Source organism: Limulus polyphemus, unplaced genomic scaffold (genome assembly GCF_000517525.1).
Source record: "Limulus polyphemus unplaced genomic scaffold, Limulus_polyphemus-2.1.2 Scaffold639, whole genome shotgun sequence".
Lineage (NCBI taxonomy): Eukaryota > Metazoa > Arthropoda > Merostomata > Xiphosura > Limulidae > Limulus > Limulus polyphemus.
Window position 1 is genome coordinate 438,911 of NW_013666249.1, and position 10,110 is coordinate 449,020.

A 10,110-nucleotide genomic window follows, 5' to 3' on the forward strand; every position below is an offset into this window, starting at 1 on the left:
TGCGAGTCGAGTGCCTTAATCACCTGGCAATGCCAGATCTTAGTATTTCACACTTATGTGGTAAAAAGTCGATGGTTTCAAATTAAATTAAAGAGATCTCTATCTGTACATAAAAAGTATAATAAGTTTTACATATAGTTGGTAATTGTTAGTCTAATCTGTTAGGTTTGGTCCTGTCGTCACGGCTAAACCCAATATAATCCCCTTCATGCCAATATTTTATAACTGACAGTCCTTTTGAAATAAAAACGTACATCTACTTCGCAGCTTTATTGGGTTTTATGACCTCTCGTTACAAGTCACTGTCCAAAGTCAATACCTAATGTATGGAAAATACTTTTTAACAGAGATTTGACGGCAAAAGATTAGGTCTAACTATGAGAAGTGTCTTCCTAGAATGAATAATTAAATCCGATAATTTTATAGGTTGTGTCACTACATCTTTAAAATAAGTAAGTAAGCGACAAACGATGCACATACGTAGGTTGATGAGCTCGGTTAATCGGTAATTTTTTGTATTTCAAAACCACCCATAAAACTATTCTCGTAACTCTGTAATCTACTATTTTTTACTTTGTTATTAACGTAAATTTCGTTATTAGCGGTTTTTCTTTTTTCTAATATCTTACCACCATCCTTATATACATACACACCACCCTACATAGCATACTGTTACAAGCCTAGTCTATTTTCCCTTTTCCACGTTTGTAACCTTAACAATGCCACAGTCAGTGAACAGCCATACCTTCAAAGCTACTACGACAAAATAGATTTAAAAAGAATTCCAGTTGACAGCTGCTGCTTGAAATTGCCATCAAGGCCACGAGTATAGAATTCCTGTTGCTAAAAATAGAGCCGTCGGGACATTTAATGCCAATTAAAACAATTTTACTCTCATTTTGAAAGTAGTTTTTTATAAACGCCTGTTCATAAGTCAGTTACCTTTCTACTTGGATTTTTTATAACGATTAAAAGGTGATAATATTGCAAACGTGTGTTTATCAAACAAGAGAAAAACCTTGACTGATTTTGGCTAAGTAGAGAAAGTTTGGTTAAAAACTTTAAGCATACTAATACTCTAAGCTCCATATTTTATTGGTCTTACCAGTTGTCAGATATGTGAACATTTAAATGAACTAATAATAACACACTGCGTTTAATCCTCTCTTAGTACTGTGATGATGTAAGTTCCTGTTTTTCAAACCAAAATATGCACACAGATATTTTAAGGTACCTTAAAACCACTACTCGTGGAACAAAGGAGAATCTGCTCAGCGCCATTTGTGTTGTATGGATGTGATACGAAGGTGGTATTAATCCTTGTTAGGTGAAGTGACAGAAAAGTTCGAGTGCCAGGAGATAGTTTTTAAGTTTGAAACCTTATTTCTCAAAGCAATTAAGATTATATATGAAAAGATAAACGAGGAAAAAAATAAATAAGTAAACCCTTGTGAATAAGTAATATATGTAAACTTTAAGAAAAGGTAAACAAAAAAATAATTGGTAAAATCCTACAAACATTTTAAAGTGTCAAATGTTTTTAGACACAAAAATGGACGGAGGGGTTGAGCGTGGCCTACAATTAGTGTGTTCGGTCTATGAATTTGAGGACTTTACAATTCATTGACCGTTGCCGCATAAACATACTTCGCCCTTTGATGCTGTGGGTGCGCCAAAAGTGACAGGTGTGTTTGTACTGTGAATATGAGAGTTTATGATTCGCCACACATCGTCGCAAAAGTATTCTCCTTACCTTAGGGCCGTGTTTTTATGCTATAAGAATGATGATCAACTCCCACTATTTAATCAAATGAGTAGCTCCAGTGTTGGCAGTGGTTATTCACTGGTGACTAGACATCCTCCTTCCTGTCTGGGTCGGGCGTGGCCTAGTGGTTACCGTACCGGACTGTTGGATAGAGGGAATATGGCTCGAATTTTATTTCCGCAAAAAAAGAAATAAAAAAAGGGGGATCTCTCTTTGAGTCATGTGTGCATTATAAAAGTGACAGTCATATACTACTATTCGATTACAGTAGCGGAAGAGTTAGTAATGGGTGCTCTTGATTAGCTGCCTCCTCTCTAGTGAGTCTAGTTTGTCAGCACTCAAAATTTTGAACGGCTAGTGTAGCTATGCGCGAACATCTGAAACAAATACTGAGAACAGCTGTGAGTCTTTAGCCTTACGTAAGTTTACGCGAAATTCTGACCCCCCCCCCCCCACATGTTACGAAGTGGTTACGATGATTAATGATTATTCAGGGTGTTTAAAGTGTTTCAGCCATCCTTGTCATAGCTGGTCACATATTTAAATAGACAGACGGACAGACATTGTAACATCAATAAATTATTACATACATTCATCAGATCATCTTCAGCATATGATAAAGGTTGACATGATGATGGCAAAAGGAGGAATATACTATCATTAATGATAATCTTTATTGAAGATATATATATATACACACACACACACACACACTATGTGTAGCCATATAAACTGAATAAAATTCTTTGAAGAATGTTGTTAATAAATTGGTGATATTTTCTATGATTTTTTTATGTATTTCTTTTGTTAAATGAGCGCCAGAAGTTGCTTCTGAACTTTTACTGGTGAATTGCTTTACAGAAGTGCTTTTATATTTTTCCTTCATCCTGTTGTTAGCTTAGCACTAATTGCTGAGCTAGTACCATTGTTTGTTCAACTACTCTTTTGTCATCTGTTGAGTGGTTATGTATTAATAGGATGAAACACTTTATTTATTTAGTTTTCTTGTTGTTGTTGTCTCAGTATAAGCAGGACATTTGAAAATAACTTTCATAAATTGTACACTCTACAGGAAACATGTTTTTAATTTGGCTGCAAAATTGATAGTAGTTGGATTGACTTATTAAAATGTGATAGTATCCTGGTTTTTATATAATTCAATAAAGCACTTTTAACCGTAACTGCCATTATGCAATAAATAAAAGCACTTGGATTTAAATTTGGTACTCATATACCAAGTAACCTATCTGTAGACAATCTATAATTTTATTGGCTGTTTATGTTTTCTGTAGATTTTTACGTCCATTGTGTTAAAATATTTTCTCAGAATATCACTTAACTGACAATTATACAACGCACTAGGGGAACTGACTGACAATTATACAACGCACTAGGGGAACTGACTGACAATTATACAACGCACTAGAGGAACTGACTGACAATTATACAACGCACTAGGGGAACTGACTTGGAGCTCTAGTATAAGGAATGAATGATTCTGCAAAGGAAGTTTATACACTATAGTTTTAACTGGAATCTTAAGCTACAAACACATGTCCAGTTTTAACGGAAAGGAGTAGATTTCCTGATAGTGCTATGTTCTGGTAACATCCTCCAGTTTTAACAGAAAGGAGTAGATTTCCTGATAGTGCTATGTTCTGGTAACATCCTATAGTTTTAACAGAAAGGAGTAGATTTCCTGATAGTGCTATGTTCTGGTAACATCCTCCAGTTTTAACAGAAAGAAGTAGATTTCCTGATAGTGCTATGTTCTGGTAACATCCTCATTATGAAATCCCGAAATTTGATTTTTGTTTTTTTCTGTGTGTTAAGAAAAGTGGCTAGGAGTTTATATTTTATCCAAGCTCTGTTTAGAAATCTTAAGGTTAGTATGAGTTTCTTATTATCGTACTAAATGAGTTTCTTACTATCTGCAGAAACATTTTCAATGTGAGTAAACCAGGGAACAGGCTCGACTCCGACATACTCTCTACTTATAAATACTCCATAGTTATTTAACTCATTGTTACAAAGATCCTTCTGCATCTGTGTGCATTATTTTGTATTTAATTGCATGAGACATTAAGGCAGGTTATAGTAGTGGTACCTTAATAGGGATCTGCAAGGCACTTCAGGAGGGCTTTAGCATATGTAGAAATATTATCTTTAAAGCTTCCTTGACGCCAGACTAAAAAGTATTTTTAACAGTAATTTTTATTTGATGCTTGAGATATCGTACACAATGTTCATTTGATGCTTGAGATATTTTTTTCAAAGAACAAGTTGTAATGAGTAATGTAACTTAGAGTAGCTATTATTTAAAATTTCCTCAGCCAGGGTGTTTTAGGTCTAGGGGGCTTTAAGCTAAACAAGTTGGGAACTCCTGTCTTATAGGTTTAATGTTAAACCTAAAGTTTATTTCTCAAAATATACTAACACTAGTTACGGTTGAAACATAGGTAAATAAAAATGTGTTGATGGTTATATTATAATAATGGTTTTCATTGAATTTAATTCAAAAATGTGAATTTATCATTCAAGTCAGTTCATAAAAAATCATGGACTTTCGTATTTTACTTCTTATTGTTTAATAAAATAAGAAACAGCAAAAAAGTACTTTTTTTTATTACAATATTGTGATAATTCTTTATCAAGTTGGTACATACCTCTCATAATGTTCCAACTTGTTTTTATGTTATGTAGAAAAATGATGAAAAACTGCTCCACTTCTATTATGCTTCATTAATGAGTGTAAGATAATCCCAATGTCACCAAAGGGAAAATAATAATTTTTTTTTCATAATAAGATCAACAACTTTCTAGAAAAGTTTGTACATTTCTTGCTTTACACCTTGTGAAACAGGCTTAAAGAGCCTGGGACAGTATTTTTCACTTAAGACATTATGAAAAATGTCATGAAATGCTTTCTTGGAGTTTCATACATTCTTTTGAGACTATTGGAGATTGCATAGATAAGTGCAGGAGCTGGAGGATGAGGGCAATGAAAAAGTCCTTTTATCACTTAAGTGGGCTTCTGTTTATGTCTTTCAGCTAATCGAAATCAGATGATTTAATGAGTGTTTGTATAATCTTCATTTTCCATTAGCAGCATATTAAAACTCCTATGCTCTTAAATTACAATCTTGTGAGCTTTATAGCATGGTTTAAGGACATTGTAAGTCATTTTAATCTCTATCATCGAGAAGGCTAAATAAACACAAAAATTTGTCTCTTTCAACAGCAACTGTCTATTGAAAACAAGTATTTCGAGATCACTGGCTGATACGTATGCTGTTGCTTTGTTCACTTAAAGTTCTTATTGAAATTATTTTACTACTGTGTGTAAGAGCTGAGCTGATGTGAAAACTTTAGGCACAGTTCAGATAGATTTAGAAATCTCTTTTAAAGTTATGCTTATGCTGTTGATTTTATGAAGGACTTCTGACTGCATTATGGTTCATTCTCAGGTTAGTAACTTCAAGCTAGGGATTGGCAGAGCAGTTGTAACATAATCCACCAAATATTTTATAACAAAAAACCCAGCTTGCTTCTTGTACGTAGTGTTTCTTGGTATAATGCTATAGTTAAATATAATATAATTATTATAATAATATAATATAATTATTATAATACTTATATGGAAAACTGAACTACAAGTGTTTTATGTCATTATTTGAGAATTTCTTGTCTACATAAAATTTATATTATTTTCCAGTGTATTTATGGATGTTATGTTCACTCAGCAATTCTTCCAACTTTTCATCGACGATGTTATTGGCTTCTCCAGGTTTGTTAACAGTTTTTGAATTTATCATTGGTTTAATGAGATTTTAGTTTACCTGTAGCTGCACTGAAGTGTGCTAGAAAAGAAAACAGTGTTTAACAAATGTTTTTAAACTTTGTATTAATGGTAAATTGTAGATAATGATTTATTCATAATTTTTAAACAGTTTTATGGAACATGAAGAAGCAATGGTTATACATATTAGCATAGATAATTTCTTTTATATAGTAGTGCAAGAATTTCAAGATTACTTGTATAATGTCTGTTTGTTTCTGTTTTCCGTTGAATTTGCTTTTAATGGAAAGTCTCATTTCAAAATACTTTTGGTATAGAGAAACCAAATGCTAACAGTGAAACTTAGCAAAATACACTATTAAGATACACTGATAGATAAAAATTTGTAAAATGTTTTTACAAAATGATGTGCTTATAATAGAACATTATAGATGTAGTTATATTTAAATGTACATTTTTATTTGTATGTATTTTCTGGAGATGATACTGTAATGAGTAATTGTTTATTATAAACAAATCCAACATATGACTTGTGCTAAGGCCTAACTGTTAATAGAAGTCTATTGAATTAATACACAGTTTTATATTATGGCTTCCACTGTTATAAAGCTAATATAGATTCATTTGAGAGTAAAGTTATTAAACTATGGTTGGACTACATAATTTATCAAGCTTTAGATGTTTCACACAAGGTCTGATATTAATTATGATTTATGTCCATTCCTGTGAGTTTTGATTTTATGATCTTAACAAGTAGTGTGTTTGTAATAAAATGTAATGATTATTAAATCAAGAGAAATGGTAACACCTTTGCATATGTTAACTTAGACTGTACTGTGTGAAAGTTGTAAATAACAAAAACTGGAACCCTGTTCATGATTTACCTTGCAATCATAACAGTATCTCACACCCTAGCAGTATGAACTGCTGAGGCTCATGTGTTAGTTGTATGTACAACACTTTGAAGGAAGTAATTACTCGGTGGTAATACACTAAAGTAGGATGCTGTTACTCGGTGGTAATACACTAAAGTAGGATGCTGTGATGGAAAAAAGTTTTTCAATTGTACAATATACCGTGGTTAGTTGATCAAAGTGAGAATTTATCATTTGTGTGTTTTGAAAGCATTTCTGTAGTTTAGTAAAGCTTCGCTGTTTACTTGATCAGGATATAATCATCCATTCATAATCTAAACATTTTCTAACTAACAATTTTGCTACCTAGGGGTGCTTTGACAGTTGGAGAACAATTGAATGCTGGAATTCTTAACACTCTCTCATAAAAAATTTATAATACCTGGCATCTGTTACTTTTTTTTTGTCTCATTCTGTACTAATCAACACTCCTGTTTTGATATTGATGCTACTTGGGAGTCAGAAGTTTAAAATATTTGAGTGTAAAGGTTCTCAGTTTTAAGTCAAAAAGGCAGCACAAGTATGAAAGATGAAGTAATGCCCATAAAAACTATTGCAAGGTAACTGGATAAGGTGACGTTTTGTGTTACCACCCTTCTGTAGACGTAGCAACAGGCTTTTTATGACACATCCACAACAAAAACAATGCATATCTAATTGTATATAATTTAATTCTAGTTAATGATTTATCACTACAAAACATACAAGTAGTCCAATATTCTTTATCTTTTGCAGAATCCTGACATTGTGTTGGTTCATTACTTGAATGTCCCCTACAGCGATGATAACAAAATCCTCATCTCACCTAATCTCAGTTACTGCACTGATAAAAAGGAATGGACAAAAGATGAGCTAGTGTCTCAGCTAAAACCTATGTGTAAGTTTAATCATTGACTCTTTTTAGGTTTTTGTGACTGAACAATTTTTCTTGTGCACATTTCTTATTTTATAATAAAACATAAATATTACTTTTCAACTAACGTTTTTTTTCAAAACCGTTTTGTTATATTTTTGCCTAATTGCAGTTTGATATATTTTTCTTGACATGTTAATTATTAGCATATTATGTGATCATGAATGTTTTCTACATCAAATGTTTAAAAATTTTACATGAAGTTAGCTCCAGATGGCTGATAGAGTAAACATCACATCCATGTACTAAATTGTTCAAAGCATTTTCATATTGCCATTAGTTACCTGTAAACTTTCTTCTAGGTTTTAACATTCTCAGGTAAACTTTTTATTTATTTTTTGACTTCATGATTATTTTGTCAAATTTTGTCATGTTGGAGCTATTTAAGGTCACAGTCTTGAAAACAGTTATACTTCCAAGATGTTTAACCCAACAGTGTTCTATTCCTTTTTCAAGTTTATTTAAATTTTAGTTTTCTGTTGTGGCTGTTTCTTAGTTTTTCTCTATATTAGTATCAGATAGTACTATGACTAAATTGTATAACTATGCTGTTATATTTTCTTTAGCTTTCAGCTATAACCATGTTGTTATATTTTCTTTAGCTTTCAGCTATAACCATGTTGTTATATTTTCTTTAGCTTTCAGCTATAACCATGTTGTTATATTTTCTTTAGCCTTCAGCTATAACCATGTTGTTATATTTTCTTTAGCCTTCAGCTATAACCATGTTGTTATATTTTCTTTAGCCTTCAACTATAACCATGTTGTTATATTTTCTTTAGCCTTCAGCTATAACCATGTTGTTATATTTTCTTTAGCCTTCAGCTATAACTATGTTGTTATATTTTCTTAGCCTTCAGCTTGATGATGAAATCTTAAGTTTTATGGCTGTTAAGAATATTTTATATTGGTAATAGTACTTTGATGTACAACTACAAGCCTCATAATTATAAGAGCTTCGAAGGTAGTATATGCAGTACCGCATTAATGAATAGGCCTGGGGCCTAGGACCCTGACCACATAAGGGCCCAAATGGCCACCCAAGTAAAATAATTATAGTTTGTAAAACTAGTAGAATAGAGGAAAGAGTGAGTTATTACCTGGGTCTAGGGCCCTGACCACATTAGGGCCCAAATGGCCACCCTAGTAAAATAATTATAGTTTGTAAAACTAGTAGAATAGAGGAAAGAGTGAGTTATTACCTGAGTCTAGGGCCCTGACCACATAAGGGCCCAAATGGCCACCCAAGTAAAATAATTATAGTTTGTAAAACTAGTAGAATAGAGGAAAGAGTGAGTTATTACCTGAGTCTAGGGCCCTGACCACATAAGGGCCCAAATGGCCACCCTACTAAAATAATTATAGTTTGTAAAACTAGTAGAATAGAGGAAAGAGTGATTTATTACCTGGGCCTAGGACCCCACCAAACCTTAAACCGGCCCCTGAGTAGATGTATATATGCATCCATTATTTATGCATGTTTATAAGTTTCTGATAAAAGTTTTTTGTATGTGTTACTTTTTACATGATTGTTTTGTTATCAATAATGTATGTTTTTTTTTATAAGTTAGAAGTTTTTATAATGTTTTGATCACATACAGGGTTAGTCTTCTGTTTCTCTAGGTGAGTACTGCTAAGTAGCCCAAAACTTGTACAGTAGTAAAGATGGAATATAACATGTGTACATTTAATATTTCTTTGAAGTAGAAACAGGAAAAAGATGTGTTTGATTGTACAAAAACATACTTTTTTCAAGTATGTTCACAGATCATCATTAAGGAAGTATGTAAGATACATACATGTTGATTGTGTCAGTAAGGAAGTATGTAAGATACATACATGTTGATTGTGTCAGTAAGGAAGTATGTAAGATACATACATGTTGATTGTGTCAGTAAGGAAGTATGTAAGATACATACATGTTGATTGTGTCAGTAAGGAAGTATGTAAGGTACATACATGTTAATTGTGTCAGTAAGGAAGTATGTAAGGTACATACATGTTAATTGTGTCAGTAAGGAAGTATGTAAGATACATACATGTTGATTGTGTCAGTAATGTTTCTTTTCTACTTGAAAAATACATTTTTCTTTTTCTTTTGAATTTAACTCGCTGTTTATGTGATTTTTTTTGCTTATGTTTAATTGATTGTGAGAGTTCGTAGGTTTGTTGTTGTTGGGAATAAGTCCCAATTATGTATTTTCTGTGTCTTGACTAATTTAAATTAGATCATCATACACTACATACATTAATTACAAATGCTAAATCTGTTATTTCCCAACTGTGTTGGCTTGAATCTTAGACTGTATGGTGCCATTTTTTGGAATAATCTTCATTTTTTCTTAACCATTGAGCTTCAGATTGAACTATTTGCTGACCAATCATAGATAAGTACTGTCAGACTAGTAATTGGTTAATATTGTTTTACCATTCAGATATCAGTAGAAGAATGCTGTATTTCCACTCACTGATATGTAGATTTCGATTTACAATTGTCTGAGAAGACAATGTAATGGAAGAAAAGATTAGGGAAAGTATGGCTTCAGGGAAGATATATGGCTTAGAGAAAGGATTATACTGGGATAGCCACAATGAAGGCTGAAATTAGGGCCACGGATTGTTCATGTGACATTTGAACTCGGTAGAGGAAGGCAGGTTCACTGGCTTGTATTTTAATGAAATAAAAAAATTATTAGCTTTATATAGAAAAACTATTTTA

The 10,110-nt window shown here is 32.4% G+C and overlaps 1 protein-coding gene across 1 annotated transcript in view; it reads left to right on the forward strand.

The window, feature by feature from the left end:
- Window positions 1-10,110, forward strand: part of LOC106459624 (calmodulin-binding transcription activator 1-like) — a 201,616-nt gene that overhangs the window by 157,404 nt on the left and 34,102 nt on the right. Inside the window, exons 6-8 of the mRNA XM_022386151.1 lie at window positions 5,481-5,552; window positions 7,214-7,355; window positions 9,148-9,173. Coding sequence (XP_022241859.1) covers window positions 5,481-5,552; window positions 7,214-7,355; window positions 9,148-9,173 — 240 coding nt within the window. The remainder of the gene's footprint in view (window positions 1-5,480; window positions 5,553-7,213; window positions 7,356-9,147; window positions 9,174-10,110) is intronic.